This window comes from Callorhinchus milii, unplaced genomic scaffold, assembly GCF_018977255.1.
Source record: "Callorhinchus milii isolate IMCB2004 unplaced genomic scaffold, IMCB_Cmil_1.0 Scaffold1128, whole genome shotgun sequence".
In the NCBI taxonomy this organism is placed as follows: domain Eukaryota; kingdom Metazoa; phylum Chordata; class Chondrichthyes; order Chimaeriformes; family Callorhinchidae; genus Callorhinchus; species Callorhinchus milii.
In genome coordinates, this window is record NW_024705869.1 from 1 (window position 1) to 21,458 (window position 21,458).

Sequence of the window (21,458 nt, forward strand, 5' to 3'; positions counted from 1 at the left end):
GTTATCAACACTGAACACATAACATACACTCACATCATAACAACAATACACCATAACCCCCTCTAATAATGTCATAAATATACAGTAACTCAGCACATCCCGAGACGAGGGCTCAGTGAGCAGTTAGTGATAAACCTCACATAACAATAAGGTAATATTAATACTACTGTAATATTAATACTACTGTAATATTAATACTACTGTAATAATATGAATACTAATGTTACAATAATGTAATAACAATACACAATAATAGTAACATCATAACAATAATTATATTAATAATAACCCTCACCTTAACATCCGCCTCAATCAGCTCATAGTCAATGATTTTGGAGTTGGCATCTCGGTTTCCCTGGGGACCAGTCAACAACCAATCAGAGACTCTGACCTCTCACCCCAAGCCCCCCCAACCCCTACAGCCCCCCCCCCCAACCCCTCCCCCAAACCCAAGCCCCTCCCTCAACCCCTACAGCCCCTCCCCCAAACCCTCCCTCAACCCCTACAGCCCCTCCCCCAAACCCCTCCCTCAACCCCTACAGCCCCTCCCCAAACCCCTCCCTCAACCCCTACAGCCCTCCCCCAAACCCCTCCCTCAACCCCTACAGCCCCTCCCCCAAACCCAAGCCCCTCCTCAACCCCTACAGCCCCTCCCCCAAACCCTCCTCAACCCCTACAGCCCCTCCCCCAAACCCTCCCTCAACCCCTACAGCCCCTCCCTCAACCCTACAGCCCCTCCCCAAACCCAAGCCCCTCCCTCAACCCCTACAGCCCCCCCGAAACCCAAGCCCCTCCCTCAATCCCTACAGTCCCTCCCCCAAACCCAAGCCCCTCCCTCAACCCTTATAGCCCCTCCTCAAAACCCATATAGCCCCTCCCTCTCTGGAGGTTACCTTTGCCAGAGCGAGCAGCAGTTTCTGGAAGTTTCCTTTGGTGTCTCCTTTAATGGCGTCCATCAAATCCTTCTTAAACTCTGGGGAACACACAACCAGTCACACACAATCCCCCACACAGCCCTAAACACAGCCCCAAACACAGCCCCAAACACAGCCCTAAACACAGCCCTAAACACAGCCCAAAATACAGCCCTAAACACAGCCCCAAACACAGCCCCAAACACAGCCCCAAACACAGCCCTAAACACAGCCATAAATACAGCCCTAAACACAGCCCAAAATACAGCCATAAACACAGCCCCAAAAACAGCCATAAACACAGCCCCAAACACAGCCCCAAACACAGCCCTAAACACAGCCATAAATACAGCCCTAAACACAGCCCAAAATACAGCCATAAACACAGCCCCAAAAACAGCCATAAACACAGCCCCAAAAACAGCCCTAAACTCAGCCCAAAAGTTGGAGTCCTGTAGCTCAGTGGTTAGAGCACTCGCTTTGCAAGTGAGAGACCTGAGTTCAATTCCAGGCAGAGGGCGAACCCTCGGGCAAGTTTCCTTACCCCACACAGAGCCTAATAATAATCCTCCAAAACAAAAAAAAACAATAATAAAAAATTGGTCATTTTGAATCTACAACGCTTTGTGGGACATTACTGTGCGCAATTGGCTGTCGCGTTCGCCCACAAATATACAGTCAATCACTTTACAGTGTGTTCTGTGAAGCGCTTTGGGACGTCCTCTCCCGACGTGAACAGCGCTATATCAAATGCAAGGATTATTATTAAAATACAGCCCCAAATACAGCCATAAACACAGCCCCAAATACAGCCCTGAACACAGTCCCAAACACAAGCCTAAACACAGCCCTAAACACAGGCGGGTTAGGGTTAGAAGTTGAGGTACAGATCAGCCTTGATCTTATAGAATGGCGGAACAGGCTTGTGGGGCTGAATGGCCTCCTCCTGTCTCTATGCCCCCACCCCATCCTCTGACCTTGTTTGTAGATGACAGCCATGTCCTGGATTTCTGTGTTGGACCTGGTGCAGAGCAACTCAGCCAGTGTTTCCTCATCCGTCCCGAGGCCCTGACAACAACAATAGCTGGTGTTTACACAGCGCCCCCGCCAGCAGGACAGCGTCCCAGAGCGCTAAACAGCGGCGGAGCACGACCCCAAGCCAGGGGGGGGGGGAGGGACAAGCAGGAGGCTGGAGCCGGCCGAGCGGGTGGGGGAGTGGGGGGGAGAGCAGGTGGGAGAGGTAGGGAGGTGCCGGGGCGTGAAAGGGTTTGAAAACAAGATGGCTGACGGACGGGTGGATGAATAGACGGACGGACCTTTACGGCTGCGTTGACCTGGAGAGCGCTGTAGGCCGCTGGTGTCTTGAGCAAAGCAATGATCACCGTCTCTAGGTGGCCAGAGAGACCTTTCTTCAGCAAAGGCTCGAGGTCCTGACCCTTCGGGTAATGGGAGAGAGCAAGACCGTGAGTGGGGCTATCCCTCTCTCCCCTTCTCTCTCTCCCCCACGTACCTGTCGTGTCCCAAACTACACACTCACATTTTCTCTCTCTCTCGCCCCCCCGACCCCCCCCCCCGAGCCCCGTAAACATGTCTCAAACCTCGCTGAGACGGTAAAACGCCCGGGAAATGCTCTGTCGCTGTTCGTTGGTGCGATTCGTCAAAACGTTCAGAATCGTGGCCTCATCCACACCTGATATTGAGAGCGAGAGAGAGAGTGAGAGACACAGAGTGTGAGACTGAGAGAGAGAGAGAGAGAGAGAGAGAGATGGAAAGTCAGAGAGAGAGGGATGGAAAGAGTGAGTGTAAGAGAGAAAGAGAGTGTGTGTGTGTATGTGTGAGAGAGAGTCAGAGGTACAGAGAGAGAGATGGAGAGAGAGTGAGAAAGAGAGAGAGAGGTACCTTTTGTGTTGAGGGCTTTAAACAGTGTCTGAGCATCATTTTCCTCATCAAAATTGGAGAAAGGTTTGACAGTTGCCAGTGTTCCCCAGGCTGTGGGCTGAGAGAGAGAGAGAGTGTGAGCGAGAGAATGTGTGACATAGAGAGTGTGAGAGCGAGAGAGAGAGACAACACAGTAATACATCTCAGCATCGCAATAATACTACTACTAATAATAACCCTAGCATTTCACCCAGCGCTTTATCATGCCTTCACGTCTTAAAGGCATCTCAAAGCCCTCGTCCCTAAGGTTTCGCCCTGTCCTGTCCCGCCCGGGAATCAAACCCGGGTCCTCTGGCTTGTGAGGCGAGGGCTCTAACCCCTGAGCTACAGGACTGCAGCAATATGCAGTAACAGGCTCTGGCATAAGCTAATGAGGCACAAACTGATACTGTAAATGCACCTCAAGGGCTAAAATACCAAACTACTCTTCGTTACACAATTACCTAGCTGATGGGTATGTCGAGGTACACGATCTGTCACTCCCTCTCTCTCTGTCTCTAATCCTCTCTCTCTCATTTCACCCCCCCATCACTCTCTCCTCTTGTCCCCCCTCTCTTTTTCTCTGCTCATGTCCCCCTCTCTCTCTATCCCTCCCTCCTTCTCTCCTCCTGTCTCTCTCTCTCCCTGCTTACCTAATTCCGGAGAGTATTAGGCGCAGGTTGGCGAGAGCCGAGGCTTGCGGGGGGGTAACTGTTGGAGTCTAACCAGCTCAAACCACACAGCTTGGCCATCGAGAGAGAGAGAGCGCTGTCTGGCCAGCGTTCCCGCTGCTTGTCCAGCGAGGACCCCCCTCCCCGTTAGTTAGTTAGTTAGTTAGTCAGGGCTTTGGCTGTGGGGTTAACAGGGGCTGAGGGGGAGGATTCCCTGCCCCCAGTGACTGGTTGACCCTTCCAGGTCCTAATGATGAGCCGGGCCGGGCTGTGCTGCCATCAGCAGCGAGTGCCCTGTGAACCCTCCTGGCTCAGGAACCAGACTAGAGACTGGCACAAATGAATATTTGACTTACCTTATCCACGAGTGAGAGCTGGCTAAGGATTTCATTCACCAAAACCATTGTCTGTGGAGGTTTTGCTTGATTCAAACACAGTGAGTGAGTAACCTGCAAAACAGCAATTAATATGCACTAATTATCCTGTTTTAGGGCTTTACACAAAGAGTGGAGCAGTGAGTCACAGAGGGAGCTTTACTGGGTCTGTAACCCTGACCTGGGAGTGTGGACGCACAGTGTAGAGGAGCTTTACTGTGTCTGTAACCCTGACCTGGGAGTGTGGACACACAGTGTAGAGGAGCTTTACTGTGTCTCTAACCCTGACCTGGGAGTGTGGACACACAGTGTAGAGGAGCTTTACTGTGTCTGTAACCCTGACCTGGGAGTGTGGACGGACGCACAGTGCAGAGGAGCGTTACTGTGGGATGGGCTCTGGGAGAGGCTGCTGTTAGGAAAGAATGACTGTCCAAACAAAGAAATGATTCAGTCACAGTTCAGCTTCTCCCCCTATTGTTCGCTGGTGTTAGAGAGAATCAAGATTACATCTCTCTCTCTCCCCCTCCCTCCCTCTCACGGGAGGTTGGAAACCTATCCTCAATCCTGCTCAACCAGTTTTCCTGCCCTGACCGGGAATGTTCTGCACACACACCCCAACCCCCCAACCTGCACTGAACAGTTGCCTGTGACCAGGGAAGAGAGGCTAACACAACCCCCTCACCCCTCTCTGTCACTATGTGTGCGTCTCTGTCTCTCACTCCCCCTCCCTCCCTTCCTTCTCTGTCTGTGTTCACATTCAGTTATCGCCCGGGGAAGGAGAGACAAAGTGGTTGTTTAACCTCAGGTTAAAATCTGCGAGACACAGCAAGGCAGAGGCAAACCCAACCATCGTAAAAATGTACGTTCCTTCCCCTTAACTGCCACCGGCTGCCTTTCCTCCCCAAAATCTACAGCCATGGAACCCCCAACTCCTAAACCACAGCCTCCGTCTCTCTCTCTCTCTATCTCACTGTAGCAGCTCAGAGTGGTAGCAGCTGACATTGTAATCCGTTCCTTTGAACTCAAGCCCAAACGCCACACACCTACCTGTCTGGTCGAAGCTGAGCGTCTCTGTGAAGGTGGAGAGAGAGAGCGGGTAATGTACTGTAGGGAGTGGCTGACACATTCCACATGGACATTACTTCCTAGACTGAAGGGCAAATCTTTTATCTGTTGGACCTAGAAAGCAACGACAACTTGCATTAGCTCAGAAAGCTCCTGCTGCCACCACGACCCTGACTTACCTCTGCTCCACCACTTAAATCATCAATACCCCGTCTAGCTCGACACTCCTGATAACTAGTCACTGAACCCCTTTCCCCCTTGGAGTGACCAGTTATCAGTTTACTGTTATGATCCTCGCATTTGATACAGCCCCTGATCACATCGTCGAGACATCTCAAAAGCGCTTCACAGGATTCACCGTAAAATGGAGTGACTGTGTGTTTTGTGGGCGAAACGCGGCAGTCTATTTGCGCCCAACGACGTCCTCGCAAACAGCCATGCAGCGAGCCAGCAGTTTTATCTGTCGGCCAGGACACCAGGAGAGAGAAAGAGAAGCCCCCTTCTCTTCCCCCTCCCCAACAGCACTGGGGGAGATGTGTGAGAAAGTGTCGTCTCAAAACGCTTCACAGTATGTACAATAAAGTGTAGTGACTTCTAAAGTGTTAAGAAATTGAGATCAAGACATTTGACCTCATCACGTCGTCGAGACGTCTCAAAGCGCTTTGCAGGACACATTGTAAAGTGTAGTGACTGTGTGTTTTGCGGTAACGCGGTTTAAGAGAAGCTTTGAACAACAAGAAATTAAAAACTTAAAAAGCAAACCCATGATGTGATGTTGAAATATATTATTGTTGTATATTTTATTGCATTTTTCTTTACATCAGAATTTAAATAGCGTCAGCAAGGAAATTCTGTTCCAAATCTGATCCCGGTAATCAGACCAGCAGAGGGTAGCGCTGAGACACACCCAGAGACTGTGTGTGTGAGAGCGAGAGATAAGAGACAGGGTGGGAAAAAGAGTGGGGGGAGAAAGAGAGCGAAGGGAGAGTCAGTCAGAGGGAGAAACAGAGAGAGAGGCGGGAGAGAGAGAGCAGACAAGGCTGGGAGAGCAATCTCACACACTGACGCGTTGAGTGATTAGTAGCTGTGATGACGGTCTGTAATCTTCCCCCACCCACACCTCCCCCCACTCCCTGCCCCCCATCTCCCCCCCTCCCCAATCACCGACTGGAAAACAGCCCCTTGAACAGTCTGTCCCAGAGAGTGAAGACATCATGTAACCTCTCGCTGTCTGTCTCTCGCTCCCACTCCGGGGAGAATGGCTGGACATCGCCTGGGGAGGGAGAGAGAGACAGGCAGAATCACAAGAGTCAGACACACCGCAATCTCTCTCTCTCCCTCTGCCCCCACTCCCTGCCCACCACCCCCAGCCCTCAACACTCACCTTCGTTGGCTTGGCTCTGTGACTCCTCGCTGTGAGACATACCCCCTCTCCGTCTTGTTACCTCAGTTTTCTCGTTCCCCTGACTGTCTCTCACTGTGCGGCGCTCTTCCACTGTCTGTGTGTGTGTGTTTGTGGGGGGTGGGTGGGGGAGAGAGAAAGATTTTTTCAAAGATAAATTATCCTTGCATTTTTGTTAACCTTGCATTTGACCCGGCGCTTATCACGTCGTCGAGACGTCTCAAAACCCTTCACAAGATACACTGTAAAGTGTAGTGACTGTGTGCTTTGGTGGGGGGGGGGGGAGGAGTGGATTATTATCCCTGGAAAGCGATCCCCCAATCGACTAACAAATGGGTTCCTACATACTGTTAGGTAAACAGAGGCGCGCGCACGCGCGTGTGTGTGTGTGTGTGTGTGTGTGTGTGTGTGTGTGTGTGTCAGACAGAGACCCCCAGGCACTCACCCCGTCTGGGAGGGTCACTGTTGACACTGAGACGCTGCGGAAGAAAGATCGTGTGTGGGGCTCGGTTGGTCTCAGGATCGTCCCCAATCCTTCTGACGTCACCTCAGAGTCCAAATCTGCTCACAAAGGCAACTTATAATCCTGGCATTTTACACAGCGCCCGATCACCTCGTCGAGACGTCTCAAAGCGCTTCACGGGATACACTGTAAAGTGCAGTGACTGTGTGTTTTGGGGGCGAAACACGGCAGCCAATTGCATCCAGCGACATCCCCACAAACAGTCGTGTATTGAGTGACCACGTTATTGTTATTTTTTTGGAGGGATTATTACTCCTGGAAAGGACTCCTCGTGTTTACGCATCACGCAGGGTAGCGTCTCGGAGCGCTTAACTGTGACGGGGCCTGACACGAGCCGGGAGGAGAGGGGAGGTGACCGTAGGCACGGTCGAAGAGGAACGTCTTTAGGCAGGATTTGAAAGTGGACAGGGAGACGGCAAGGCGGAGGGCTTGAGGGAGGGAGTGACACAGACATGGTGGAAGGGAGAGGTGGGTGACAGAGCACAGTCTGGGACAGAAAAATCACAAACCCTGATCTTCCTTCACACTGTCTTCCCGTCCGGAAGGGAACAACTTCCACATATCAGCAAACTGCAATGACAGAGAGAGAGAGAAAATCCGTTCAAAATCCTGACGAAACAGAGGAATGAATACTTACTGCCCTTAATAACCCTCGCAATCAATACAGTGCCTTGGGCGATGTCTCAAAGCACCTCACACCATTCACTGTGTAGTGCAGTGACTGTGTATTTTTTGGACAGCCAATTGCGCACAGCAGTGTCCCACAAACAGTTGTGGATTGAGTGACCACATTTTTTTTGAAGGAAACTTGCCTAAGGTTTCGCTCTGTCCTGACCCATCTGGGAATCGAACCCGGGTCTTCTCGCTTGCGAGGCGAGTGCGATAACTACTGAGCTACAGGCCTCCACTCCATATTGTATCAAAGACAAGGGCGCTGGACATACAAGATACTTCAGTCAGGCTCCTGCACTGTTAAGCGACCTGAGATACTGCCCGCATGACGGGTGCTGTGTAAATGCAAGTTGTTGTTGTTTCTCACCCTTCTGAACGGATCCCTGGGTGATGTGTAGGGAGGAGCTGGAGCTGCTTCTGCTCTGGGCTGGTCCCTGGGGTCTATCTTGGTCGCTCCCAGCGCCCCTCCCCCAGAGGTTGACGGCTCAGAGTCCGGCTCCTTCAGCATCCAGTCACGTGGCCCCTTCCTCTTCCTCTCCTCAGTCCCCCTCGCTGGGTAACCCTCCACACCCGGCAGCTCTGTTTACAACAACAACACGGATAATATTATTCAGTGCATTTGACTCGGGGTCTGACATCCCAGTGCCTCCCAGGGAATTAATATCAAGTGTAGTGACTGTACACTTATAAGCCTCGCATCTCACGTGAACGCGCTTCCCGGCATTCAGTGTAAAGTGTAGTGACTGTGTGTTTAACACCGCAGCCGATTTGCGCCCAGCGACGGACCTGCAAACAGCCGTGGACAGGACACCCTCCCCCCTCCCTGACAGAACCGTGGGAGATCTTTAACGTCCGCCTTGAACAGGACACAGATGAGAGAGTGAGGGAGTGAGGGTTAACGTCTCAGTAGAAAGACGGCATCTCCGACAAGGTGCTCGCTCTCTCTCCCCCGGCGCTGCGCTGGAGCGTCAGCCTGGACTCTGAGCTCAGGGCCCTAATGGGGACTGACTTGATGGGCTGAATGGCCTCCTGTTCCTCTCATAACAAAACCAGTCGCTCAGGACCTGACGGGAACATCGGAGGCAACTTGCCGAGGGCTCCTGTGGGCACGTCCCAGCTCCCGATCCCCCTGAACAGGTCGTCCATCTCCCGGAAAAAACCCGAGACCCCGTCAGGCGCGAAACCGAACCCCGACCCAAAGCAGCCGCCTTCATCATCATCGCCCCCCTCCTCATCATCATCCTCCTCCTCGCGAGTCTCGGTCCGGAAGAACGGATCCCTGGAAGATAAGAGGAGACGGCGGGTGACGGGACAAAAACACGGGGATAATAACGCGTTGGGGGTCAATCCCCGCAGTGGGGCCGCTCCCCCCCCCCCCCCCCTCTCTCGCTGCCGCCGCCACTCTGCTCCCGGGCCTCAGGCGCTTCTCTCACCTCCTTCCCCCGGAGCCGAGCCCGAGAAACCCGCGGAGAAAGTCGGACAAACTCATCCACCGCCTCCGCACCTCCCGCGGCGCCGCGCGACCACTTTCCACGTTAGAAAATCCGCTTAAACCGACGCCGCACAACTGTCCTTCCACCGTAAAGCAGATTGACCACTTCCTCCCGGTGACGCACTGCCTTTCTGCTGTAAAGTAGAGTCCCGCCCCTCCCCCCGTGTCGTAAAGCACTAATTAAAGAGGAACCGCTCCGGAGAAACACACAAAATACAGATCACAATGGATTGTTTTTATTAAAGGTGTGAAATGGACCGGTTTTGCTGCTCACACATCAGGAGCCGCGGCCCTGACCCGCATTCCCACGGCCCCTTTGTTTTGTTTACAGTCCATGGACCAAACGGACTGACCAAGTTGGCGATGCTGGAACCCATCGCCTGAAAGGCCGGTGGGAACCGATTCGATAACAGCTTCTAAGAGAAGCAGATAATTATTTGGGGACAAGTTTGCAGGGCCATGGGGAGAGAGCGGGGGAGTGGGGTTGATCAGGGCCATGGGGAGAGAGTGGGGGAGTGGGGTTGATCAGGGCCATGGGGAGAGAGTGGGGGAGTGGGGTTGATCAGGGCCATGGGGAGAGAGTGGGGGAGTGGGGTTGATCAGGGCCATGGGGAGAGAGAGGGGGGGAGTGGGGTTGATCAGGGCCATGGGGAGAGAGGGGGGAGTGGGGTTGATCAGGGCCATGGGGAGAGAGGGGGGGAGTGGGGTTGATCAGGGCCATGGGGAGAGAGGGGGGAGTGGGGTTGATCAGGGCTATGGGGGAGAGTGGGGGAGTGGGGTTGATCGGGGCCATGGGGAGAGAGGGGGGAGTGGGGTTGATCAGGGCTATGGGGAGAGAGGGGGGGAGTGGGGTTGATCGGGGCTATGGGGAGAGAGGGGGGGAGTGGGGTTGATCGGGGCCATGGGGAGAGAGGGGGGGAGTGGGGTTGATCGGGGCCATGGGGAGAGAGGGGGGGAGTGGGGTTGATCGGGGCTATGGGGAGAGAGTGGGGGAGTGGGGTTGATCAGGGCTATGGGGAGAGCGCGGGGGAGTGGGGTTGATCAGGGCTATGGGGAGAGCGCGGGGGAGTGGGGTTGATCAGGGTTATGGGGGAGAGCGGGGGGAGTGGGGTTGATCAGGGCCATGGGGAGAGAGCGGGGGAGTGGGGTTGACCAGGGTTATGGGGGAGAGAGCGCGGGGGGAGTGGGGTTGATCAGGGCCATGGGGAGAGAGCGGGGGAGTGGGGTTGACCAGGGTTATGGGGGGAGAGAGAGCGGGGGAGTGGGGTTGATCAGGGCCATGGGGAGAGAGCGGGGGAGTGGGGTTGATCAGGGCTATGGGGGGAGAGCGGGGGGGAGTGGGGTTGATCAGGGCCATGGGGAGAGAGCGGGGGAGTGGGGTTGACCAGGGTTATGGGGGAGAGAGCGCGGGGGAGTGGGGTTGATCAGGGCCATGGGGAGAGAGCGGGGGAGTGGGGTTGACCAGGGTTATGGGGGGAGAGAGAGCGGGGGGAGTGGGGTTGATCAGGGCCATGGGGAGAGAGCGGGGTTGACCAGGGTTATGGGGGAGAGAGAGCGGGGGGAGTGGGGTTGATCAGGGCCATGGGGAGAGAGCGGGGGAGTGGGGTTGACCAGGGTTATGGGGGGAGAGAGAGCGGGGGGAGTGGGGTTGATCAGGGCCATGGGGAGAGAGCGGGGGAGTGGGGTTGACCAGGGTTATGGGGGGAGAGAGAGCGGGGGAGTGGGGTTGATCAGGGCCATGGGGAGAGAGCGGGGGGAGTGGAGTGGGGTTGATATGGGTAGCTATTTTCAAAGAGCGGCACAACATAATTCTATGAGTGTCCAATGGTCATTCTGGGCTACGTTGGGATAATAAGGAATAGGAATCACTGAATAGCCACATGTGACACAGTTTTAGCCACACGCACTAATCACAGCTGTTCCACTTACAAAACACACAGTCACTACACTTTACAGTGAATCCTGTCAAGCGCTTTGAAGTCACAAGTGTGATTTCAAATGGGAAGATGATTATTATTGTTACTAATGCTCATTGCAATCAAACAATACCTTTATTCAAAGGGAAAAAATATTCACACTGCGAAGTCAATACATTTTTATTTGTGATCAGCCGGGTGTCTGACACACGCGGAAACCCGTCACCGTGATCAGCCGGGGGTCTGACACACACACACGGAAACCCGTCACTGTGATCAGCCGGGGGTCTGACACACAGACACACACACAGGTGGAAACCCGTCACCATGAACAGCCGGGTGTCTGACACACAAGGAAACTCAGGCAAAACCCTGTGCAATGCTTCACGTTTCCAGGCACAGATGGGAAGAGTCACTGTTCTCTCAGATCAGAGATCGCTCACGTCTATCCGGCAAAGGAAACTGAGGTAGGGTATACTTTCTTTCCAGGGAAGGAGATGAGCGACTCCCAGGTCGCACTCACGTAGTCGGGCCGGGCTGTTCGACTTTTTTCCGTATTCGGACGCTGACAGGACCTGTGGGTAGTGACTTGATGAGGTTCCAGGCTTCATAGCAGGTGAGGTCCTGCATAGTCACACCTTGTATCTCCATCACCTGGTCACCTGTCTGGATCAGGCCCGAGCTGGCTGCTAATCCGCCTAGAATAATAATAAAAATAATTAATAGTAATCTTTACATTTGATACAGCTTCTTTCACGTCAGGAGCACATCTTAAAGCGCTTTACAGGATTCACTGTACAGTGTTGCGACTGTGTTTTGTAGCTGGTCATGGTGACGGGTTTCCCTGTGTGTCAGACATCCGGCTGATTTAAAAGACACTGGACAAGAGATCGCTTACCCTGGAAAACCTTCTTCACAGTCAGTGGTTTATCTCCCTGACTCGAGCCCCTTCCTCCGTTCAGACTGAAGCCCAGACCAGAGGAGCCCTTGGTCAGTTCCATGGTGACCGTTTTACCCACAGGATCTGGGAAACAGAACACAAGGCCTCTGAGAATACAGGGCCAACAAGCTTCCCCCACGCCCAGGAAAACACAGCGCCTTATCACGTTGTCGAGACATCTCAAAGCAATTTAGCAGCCAATTGCGCCCAGCGTTGTCCCCACAAATAACCGTGGGTTGAGTGACCATATTATTTTTTAAAAAAGGGATTATTATCCCCGGAAAGCGATCCCCCAATCGACTAACAAGTGGGTTCCTACTGACTGCCGGGAAACAGAGGTGTGTGTGTGTCTGTCACTGTGTGTGTGGAGTAAGGAAACTTGCCTAAGGTTTCGCCCTGTCCTGTCCAACCTGGTAATTAAACCCGAGTCCTCTCACTTGCGAGGCGAGCGCGATAAACCCTGAGCTACAGGAGTCCAAGGTGACCTGTGACCCTAAAGAACAAGTAGACCCTGTGAACTCCAAGTGAGTGAGCGGGCGGTCGGGTGCTTGGGTTTGGGGCTGGAGGGTGGTGGTAGGGGCCTGGGCAGGGGGGGGGGGGGGGGTGGGCACTAACATACCTGAGCCCTCACTGAGCCCTGTCAGTGTTGAGTGGGCTGGGGACAGGGCGGCCTCGCTCGCTCTCCGCACCACCACGATGGCCTGTCTCAGAGACCGGGCCTTGTGGAGCGAAGCCAGAGCCTCGCTGTGAGCAACAGCCTGCATTCGGCTGCCATTGATGGACAGAACCTCGTCCCCACGTTGGATGGTTCCCTCCTGAGCAGCCAGGCCGCTGACAAAGACCTTGTGTACCTGAAAATCAACAGACGGTTATCCCTTCAGTGCCTTTTATATCACACAATAATCCTTGTATTATCACATCGTCGAGACATCTCAAAGCACTTCACAGATTATACCGTGTACTGTAAAGTGTGTTTCTGTGGGCAAAACGCATGGTGACGGGTTTCCATGTGTGTGTGCGCGTGTCAGACACCCGGCTGGTCACGGTGACGGGTTTCCATATTCCGTCCTACTTTAGATACGAGAAAGGACTCACAGTCACTCTCTTGGTCTCACAATCTTCTCCCCCAGCGATACTGAAGCCAAGTCCAGCTCCCTCTTCCTTGTGTAAAACCACCACTCGAATGTCATCCAGGGACTGAGAGAGACACAGACAGAGGGCTTTATATAATACATAATAATCCTGGCATTTGTTACAGCACCTTCTCATGTCGTCGAGACATCTCAAAGCGCTTCACAGGATACACTGTAATGTGTAGTGACTGTATATTTTGTGGGTGAAACGCGGCAGCCAATTGCACCCAGAGACGTCCCCACAAACAGTCGTGGATTGAGCGACCAAATTATTATTAGGAGGGCGAGAGGCAGAGCTGTGTGTGTGTGGGGGGGGGGGGGGGGGTGTTGATGAGGGACGTAGAGAGAGACTGAGAGGGGAGTATTACCTCAAAGCCACCATCATCAAGTCCTTTGACTTCTTCCATAAGGAGATCCAATTCGTCGCTAGGAATAAGCGACACGAAAGACAGGAAGGAGGCGTTGGATTGCAAAGAGGCAGAGCGATCCAACATGTCAGCCTTCCTGCTGTCTTCCCTCCAGCCAGGCCCACAATCCCTGAGCTCTGCCAGGCTAAACACACACACACACAAAGCTTTGGTCTTCACGGTCTTCCACTCAAACCCTTCTCCCCCCCCCCACACACTTCCCTCTCTCGTCCCCACCCTCCCACCACGTCCACCAGCCGTAAACTCCACTCTCTCAGCCTCTCCCCAACACCCTCTCCTCCACCACCACCACAAGTATGTAGGTTCAAGCCCCACATCGGGGACTCTGAGCTCAGTCTAGGCTGATGCTCCAGTGCGGTGCTGAGGATAGAGAGGGAGAGCTCTATGCAACGTCTGGGCATCTCCAACAATGGAGACCAATCCCCCCCCCCCCCCCCCCCCCGGGGAAGATGGGGAAGGAAGGGTCAAGGCAGAGGGAGAGATTGAGGCAGTGAGTTTCAGGGCATAGTGGCTAAAGGCACAGCTGGAACGGAGGGCACGAGGACAAGCAGAAGGCTGGAGCCAGTGGAGCGGAGGCAGCGGGTAGTTGAGTGGGGGAGTAAGTAAGCAGGTCAGAGAGGTAGGGAGGTGCCAGGGCATGAAGTGATTTGAAGAGAGAGAGAGACACACTTTGGTCCTACCTGATGGAATAACTTCTGTCCAACTGACTCCCGTCACTGTGTGTCGTCATCTCAGACTCATCAGACTCAGACCACTCATCATCCAAGTTGAGACAGGGCAAGATGGCTGCTGTCTCCAACGACCGGTCAAGGCCAGCCCAGGACACCAGAGGACTGGACTCAACTGGGAAAACCACCAGAGAAGGGATGCCTTCGCTGGTGGTTTTTGCCATTGCTGGCAACAAGCACCGTCCTCCATCCTTTCTGGTGGCGTTGGCCCCTTCAGACATCGGTGTAGACAGACACGGTCTTGTGCTCAAGGTAAGATCTTGCCCAGAGTTCCCCAATTGACCATCTCCCTGCGTTGGAGCCTGTGCGCTGGGGCTCACAGCACAAACGCTTGCTCCCCCCGCACCCTCAGACACATTCCCCCCATCAGACATCCCACCAATTCGCCCCAAGCACGGGCTCTCTGGCTTGTGTTGCCTAGCGACGCAGCCTGGACCATCTTGGGGTTCAAAGCCGGTGATGTCATGGCCTCTTTGATGTCTCATTGAACTCCCATCCTCCATGTTGACCCTGGATGAGGTCCAGCCTGTCAGAACCACTCGTCCTCTCGTTAATGGAAGATCTTCTTTGTTGGCCTGACCCTGTTGGGTCGAGGGTTGACGGAGCAGAGAGGGGACAGAGAGAGACCTGGGGCGGTCCTTTCCCGACCTCAGGACGGACAATTCAGCAGCGAACCTCTTTGACGGCTCAAACTGGGAAGCCCTTCTGCCAACAAGTCCTGGTTTCAATATGGATTCAAACGAACGAATGGTCTGCTTGACAGATACGCGCTCTCTACTGCCCCCTGATGGAACCTGGCCTTGCTGCGTCTCCTCCATTCCACAACCATTACTCACGGACAACTTCAAGGCTCCTCCATACTTCTTCCCTTCATCTCTCTTCCTGGGGCTCCCACCTGCTGCTCGGCGGACTCCCTCAGGGTCTGAGGAACCCTCAAGGCTTGTCCCAAGGCACAACCCCAAGGCGCTTCCTGGGCTTCTGAACTTCCCATCTTCTGCACTCTTCTGCATTCCCCTTTTCCCTTCGTTCTTCCCTTTGTCGATCTCAATGGCTCTCCAGAATTGGGCTGCGGCCAGGTTGGGACCTCTCAGACCCCCACAAGACCCTGTGAACTGTGATTTTGCCCCCTTCGACCACTCCTGGAAGCTAAACCTCCGCACAGACCCCCTCATCCCGGTCTCTGGCAGACCCTTCTCCTCCGAATCAGACTTTGAGGACAGAGAAACTTTTCTTGACAAAAATATGACCTCTCTCCCTGGAGGACCTTCTGAGATCTTCTCTGCACCAAGGCTGAGCCCTAAATCTTTGTTGTCTTCCTCCCTCGATCTGGGTTTGCTACTTGAAAAAGGCTGCGTGATCTTTGACTCCACAGTCAGCCTATCACCATACAAAGCCCCCTCAGACATACCCGACAATGTCCTACTGCTCTCAATCGTGTCCCATTGCCAGTAAACTTTTGGAAGAAGGTTTCCTTACTCCACACACGCACACAAACCTCTGTTAACCTAGCAGTAAATAGGAACCTGCTTGTTGGCAATTAGATGATGGGTTTCTGGGGGCAATAATCCCTTCAAAAAAAAAAGGGTCACTTCAATCCACTACTGTTTGTCACTGTGCGCAATCGGCTGCCGTGTTTCACCCACAAAATACAGTCACTCCACTTTACAGTGAAGCGCTTTGAGACATCTCGAAGACGTGATAAGGCGCTGCATCAAATGCCAGCGCTACTCAAGACCGAGGTGGAGAGATGTTTGTCAGGCAAGGGTATCAAAGGATGCAGGGCAAAGGCGGGTAATTGGAGTTGAGGTACATAGAATGGTGGAACAGGCCTGAGGGGCTGAATGGCCTCCTCCTGTCCCTACATTTCTATTATGTATATAATTATTAACTTGCAATTAATTCAATGGAAGCCAGGTCAGGGGGTTTAAAATAAGCGATGAATCCTACCTTGGTTTAACTTTGTGCAGTTGTCCAGAGACTAAACAAGTGTAAAGACCTTGGTTTGTTCTCCAGTGACACGGAAGCAAACTGGCACTTCCCCTTTCTCTGGGCTTATGGTAAGCAACTGCTCTGCACTTGATGTGCAACACCCAAACCGACAAGAGAGAGCGCGGGAGCGAGGACTTGGGGCTTCCTGTTTCTCTGCTTGCACCACACTTCTCTCGGCTGACATTCAATCACGTGTGTGTGTGTGTGTGTGTGTGTGTGTGAGAGAGAGAGCCTGGCTCAGTCGCTCGCTCTCTCGCCTCCAAGTCAGAAGTTTGTGGGTTCAAGCCCCCGTGTCAGGGCTTTGAGCTCACCCACAGTCCAGGCTGACTCTCCAGCTCTGCACGGGGGGGGGGGAAGAGATAGTGTGTCACATTGTGGAAGACACCGTCCTGTTTGCGGGGACGTCGTTGGGCGCAAATTGGCTGCGGCGTTCACTCGCAAAACAAAACACACGGTCACTACACTTTACAATGAATCCCGTGAAGCGCTTTGAGACGTCCTTGCTGGATCAAATGGAAGGTTGATTCTAAATCCCAGTGTAGTTCTGAAACACCTTTTTAGATTTCTCCATGGTCTTGCTCCACCTCCCTTTCTCCTTCACTCCCTCGGCTCAGTGCCTGCTTCACGTCCCCTGCCGTGCCCTGTCCACCATCACAGGCCAGGCTGGCAGCTGATCAGCCCTACTCTTTGGAACTCTATCCCTCCTCGTTCAGTTTCTCCTCGTTCAAAGATCCCGCGACGCTGTTGGAAAGGGAACTTCTCCTGGTTTCCTGGACGACAATCCTCCACCTAAACATTGCGCCTTGGGACGTCCTCCCGACATGACAGACGCTTTACAGATGTAATTTGTTATTGTTGTCGTTCATTCACCCCTTCCAGGTCCTGCCGATGAGCCAGGCTGGGCTGTGCTATCATCAGCTGTGTCCTGGACACTGCAGACCTGCCCGGCTCAGAAAGTAGACTACACCGGCCTGTGCCAGGACTTAGAACCCTTATGGGCTAGAAAGACATTGTCGGAGGCACCGTCCTTCAGATGAGATATTAAACCCAAGTCTCCACATACACATATCACGCATATATACATACACACAACACATACACACACAACGCATATACCACACATTTATAACGCCCAAAAATTACCCAAACGAACTTGGTTGTTTTTTTATATCAGGAAATTAATTACAAAAAGCCATAGAAGAGAAGGTATGGAAGCCAGTCCCGTCTATAGCACTTTGTGTTTTATATATACACAGAGATACGTCATTCACTGAAGTCAAGCACAGTACAAAATAACACCTCAAAGAAGCAATAATACATTGGAGCCCATATTATTGGTTTGGTTTCAATCCTACAGAACGGGGTGGGGGGGAGAGGAGGGACAGTGTAGGGGCGGGTGAGAGGGGGAAGGGAGGGGGAACGGGGGGGAAGGTTCTGGAAAATCATAGAAGCTTCTGGATCCTTCCTTCAAGACAGGCTGGGACAAAATGACAAAAATAAAACAGCAATTCTTCCCCCCCCACCACCCCCACGTTGTATTTTGACTGCGGAAAACAGAAGAAGATTCTAGATTATACTTACAACAGTAAGGACGTGGGGGAAATACAGACAAAAAGCAGAAACTGGTTCGAAAACTTCTCGTTGCTACATGACGTGTAGTCAAGACTTAATCGTGTCATTTCGAGGGGGGGAAAAAAAAACTCACAGCTCGCTCAGGAGTTTTACACACTCTTCATCTTTCTTAAAAGGTGAGGCTAGCGGCGATGGGAGGGAACTGTTCTCCCTTTCTCTCCCCACCACCGCTCCTCTCTCTCACTCCCCACTCCCCCCACCCCCCTCTCTCCAGCCGTGCAGGCCCGTCAGTTGGGCCCCCAGTATCCGGCACTGTTGTAAGCTGATTTGTTGGCCTGCGATTTCTGCTGGATGCTGCTAGTCTGACTGCGTTGTCCTGTTCCACTCTGCAAACACAAGACACAGAGTGAGGTGGGGACGGGACGGGACGGGGGGGGGAGAGACAGAGAGATGGAGGGAGGAGAGAGCTGACCTGGCTGTCTTGCTGCAGGTGGAGGATTTGCGAGTGCATCTGTTGTTGATGGGGGGTCAGGATGTGCATGAAGGGGGGAGGATAGCCGGCTGCGGTGGCTGCACTGACAGGTCCCCCACTCCCCAGGGCCGAGGGCAGGTTAAACGAGGCTGTGGGAGTTCCAGTGTGGAAAGCCTGCTTGTCAAAAGACTAGAGAGAGAGAGGAGAGAACACGCACATCAGAGAAATTTCACGTTTTTTTGACCAGCCGGATGTCTGACCCCCACACACGGAAACCCGTCACCGTGACCAGCCGCGTGTCTGACCCCCGCACACGGAAACCCGTCACCGTGACCATTGGGTGTCTGACACACAGAAACCTGTCACCATGACCAGCCGGGAGTCTGACACACGGAAACCCGTCACTGTGATCAGCCGGGTGTCTGTGTCTGACACATACACCATGATCAGCCGAGTGTCTGACACGCGTGCCCTGTGCGGGCACATACCTGCTGCGTCTTTGTGTACACAGATCCTGAGATGTCGGGCACGCCCGTGTTACTTGAGGTCACTGACACGCCAGCTTTACAGAGAGAGAGAGAGAGAGAGAGATAGGACATAAGAGCTCAGCACAATCTCCACCCGCCCCTCCTCACACAGCTTTAAGAAATAATCTCTGCAGTTGATACCGCGCTTTCTCACGTCTTTGTCACATCTCAAAGCCCTTCACAGGACACTTTCCCTCCCCCGCCAGCAGCCTGCCCACCCCCACCCCCACGTACCCGTGCTGTAACCGTGCGTGCCGTAGCCACTCGCTTGCTGAAATGCCGCGGCAGAAGCGTTGACATTCACGTTCACTCCGTGCTGCTTGGAGGATGATGGAGGGACCTGCGGGGAGGAGAGAATCATCAGAAAGACTCAGGCAATTTGCTCAGTTATTCATTTCAGGAATTGTCTCCTCGGATCTGAAATGTCCCCAAGGTGACACGTGTGAATGGAGCCCCTCCTCTGACGGCTTCTAGTCTGGTTCCTGAGCCAGGAGGGTCTACAGTCAGCCTAGACTGTGAGCTCAGAGTCCCCCACGTGTGTGTGTGTGTGTGTGGAGGGCTTGAACCCACAATCCCCGACTCAAAGGCGAGAGGGAGAGAGCGCGCGACCCTGGCTGGAAGCACAGCGAGCTGAGGGGAACGAGAGGTACTCACAGCAAACATGGCGGGTCCATACTGGAAAGTGTTGGGGAGGCCGGGGACCCCAGCGTAGTAGGGGAGACTGGTATAGCTGTAGCCGGGGGGCAGGGCGGGGTTCAGGAATGTCTGCTGGGTGGTGTGGTGGGCCTGGGTTTGGCTCGGCTGGGGCTGGGACAAGGTGGTGGCGGGAGCTGGCGAGGAGGCGTCTCCACGGCCAAACTTAGACAGGTCACCTGTGGGGAGCGGGGCAGAGACAGGCAGAGAGTTATTTGATACAGCGCCTCATCACAACAACAACAACTCGCCCCTCACGCAGGGTAGCGTCCCGGAGCGCTTGACAGTGGCGGAGTCTGACCCTGAGCCGGGGGAGAGGGAGGGGAGACCGTAAGCACGATCGAAAAAGGAAGGTCTTTAGATGGCAATTGAAGGTGGTGGTGGGTGGGTGGGGAGGGGAGGAGGAGGCAGGGCGGAGGGAGGGATTGAGAGTGACAAGAGTTTCAGGGTGTACTGGCTGCCGATGGTGGAGTGGAGGTAGCAAGGGTAAAGCAGGAGGCCAGAGCTGGTGGAGCGGAGGCAGCGGGTGGTGGTGTGGGGGATGAGCAAGTCGGAGACACAGGAACAGAGGTGCCAGGGCGTGAAGGGATTTTGATGGCTTACCGGGGTAGGGGGTGTTTGTCAGGCCTGCTTCTCTCCCTGTGATTGGGGTTGTAGGAGTGGCAAATGGGATCCCATAATAATCCTAAAAGAGGGGGAGAGAGACAAACTATTAGCTACAGCCACACATTGGCTGTGCCCTCAAACAGATCAAGCATCTCTCAACAAACCCGCCCTACCATCAGCAGGTACAAACCCGTCTACCCCACACTCTGCATCTCCCCCACCTCTCTCCCCTCGTTCAAGACCTACCTTGTTGACCGAGAGAGTGAGTGAGTGGGAGAATGAGAGAGTGAGTGAGTGAGTGAGTGGGAGAATGAGAGAGTGGGTCAGAATGAGAGTGTGAGAAACAGAGAATGCGTGAGTGAGAACGAGAGTGTGAGAGAGAGTGATGAGTGTGAGAGAGTGATGAGTGTGAGAGAGAGTGAGTGACACCATCTGTGCAAACAAGACAAGTCCCACAAAATGCGAGGGATTGTCAGCCAGGACATTGGGTGAGAGAAACTCCCTTCGCGTTTCCAATGGCATTGAGGGAACATCTGGAATCGACATGGCACAGGGTGTGTGTGTGTGCGCGCACGTCTGTGGGTGGGCGAGCGGGGGGGAGGGGGGCGGAGAAACTGGGTGGAAGGTCTCACCCCAAAAGTTGGAGCCTTGTAAATGGGAGAGTGAGTGCCTGAGCCAGGGTGGAGTAGTGCCACAGTGTCAGTGTGAGCCACTTACCAAAGGAAACCTGGTTTGAAGCATCTGCAAATCATCATAGCCATACACCTGTGGCTGGGAGAAGAAAAGTATCAGTCAGCCTGACCTCACAGCCACCAGCAACAGATCTACCTGCTTGTACCTCGTGGCCTCCGCTCGGCTGGCTCCGGCCTCCTCTGCTTGGCCCTCGTCCCCTCCGCTCCACCGCCGATGGCCGTGCTTTCAGCCACTACGCCCTGAAACTGTCACTCTCTCCCCCAATCCCTCAGCCTCGCCCCCTCCTTCAGATCTCACCTGATGACCTTCCTCTTCGATTGTGCCTACAGTCACCTCCCACCCACCCCCCCCCCAGCTCAGTCACTGTTAAGCGCTCTGGGAAGCTGCTCTGTGTGACGGGCGCTGTGTAAAAACCAGCTGATTCTGGTGGTGTTACAAGTCTCCAAACCAGACCTGAGCTCCACATGTGGATGCCAGAGAGACAGAGTGACAGAGACACAGCGGGTTGGGGGGTGGGGGAGAGAGAGACACACACAGTGAGAGACAGAGAGAGTGAAGGGGAAAAGAGTGAGAAAGACCCATATCTACACACACACACAGATAGAGAGACAGATAGAATGAGAGAGAGAGGGTGAGGGTGGATGGAGGGAAGCGAGACCGGGTGATAAGAGTTCCACATGTGGATGGCAGCTGTGAGGGCAAGCAGTCGGGTGGGCGGGTGCATGTCTGGC

General features: G+C 53.8%; 3 protein-coding genes and 1 long non-coding RNA gene across 4 annotated transcripts; all 4 read right to left on the reverse strand.

Annotated features, from left to right (window-relative positions):
- Positions 1–295: 295 nt before the first annotated feature.
- LOC121852726 (annexin A2-like) lies at positions 296–5,012 on the reverse strand (the record flags this gene model as incomplete). The annotated part of the gene is given in 8 exon segments (XM_042346610.1): positions 296–355; positions 894–973; positions 1,892–1,982; positions 2,231–2,350; positions 2,513–2,604; positions 2,814–2,910; positions 3,859–3,951; positions 4,924–5,012. Coding segments are annotated over 7 exon segments (588 nt in total), but the record flags the coding sequence as incomplete, so codon positions are not given.
- A 912-nt stretch (positions 5,013–5,924) lies between these two features.
- Positions 5,925–9,150, reverse strand: hax1. The gene is made up of 7 exons (XR_006086226.1): positions 8,972–9,150; positions 8,630–8,817; positions 7,906–8,117; positions 7,376–7,436; positions 6,789–6,904; positions 6,326–6,440; positions 5,925–6,214 (listed from the first exon to the last, which is right to left on the reverse strand). It is a non-coding gene; the product is annotated as an HCLS1 associated protein X-1 (long non-coding RNA).
- A 2,126-nt stretch (positions 9,151–11,276) lies between these two features.
- LOC103174202 (pro-interleukin-16-like) lies at positions 11,277–15,679 on the reverse strand. The gene is made up of 6 exons (XM_042346609.1): positions 14,128–15,679; positions 13,388–13,571; positions 12,982–13,083; positions 12,506–12,737; positions 11,845–11,970; positions 11,277–11,644 (listed from the first exon to the last, which is right to left on the reverse strand). Exons 1-6 carry the CDS (start codon positions 15,579–15,581, stop codon positions 11,466–11,468), a joined length of 2,277 nt encoding a protein of 758 aa, XP_042202543.1. The 5' UTR covers positions 15,582–15,679; the 3' UTR covers positions 11,277–11,465.
- A 1,637-nt stretch (positions 15,680–17,316) lies between these two features.
- On the reverse strand, positions 17,317–20,799 carry LOC103191127 (ubiquitin-associated protein 2-like; the record flags this gene model as incomplete). Its single annotated transcript, XM_042346608.1, is given in 7 exon segments — positions 17,317–18,122; positions 18,209–18,397; positions 18,697–18,770; positions 18,970–19,075; positions 19,390–19,607; positions 20,032–20,113; positions 20,752–20,799. Coding segments are annotated over 7 exon segments (816 nt in total), but the record flags the coding sequence as incomplete, so codon positions are not given.
- Between the last annotated feature and the right edge of the window lie 659 nt (positions 20,800–21,458).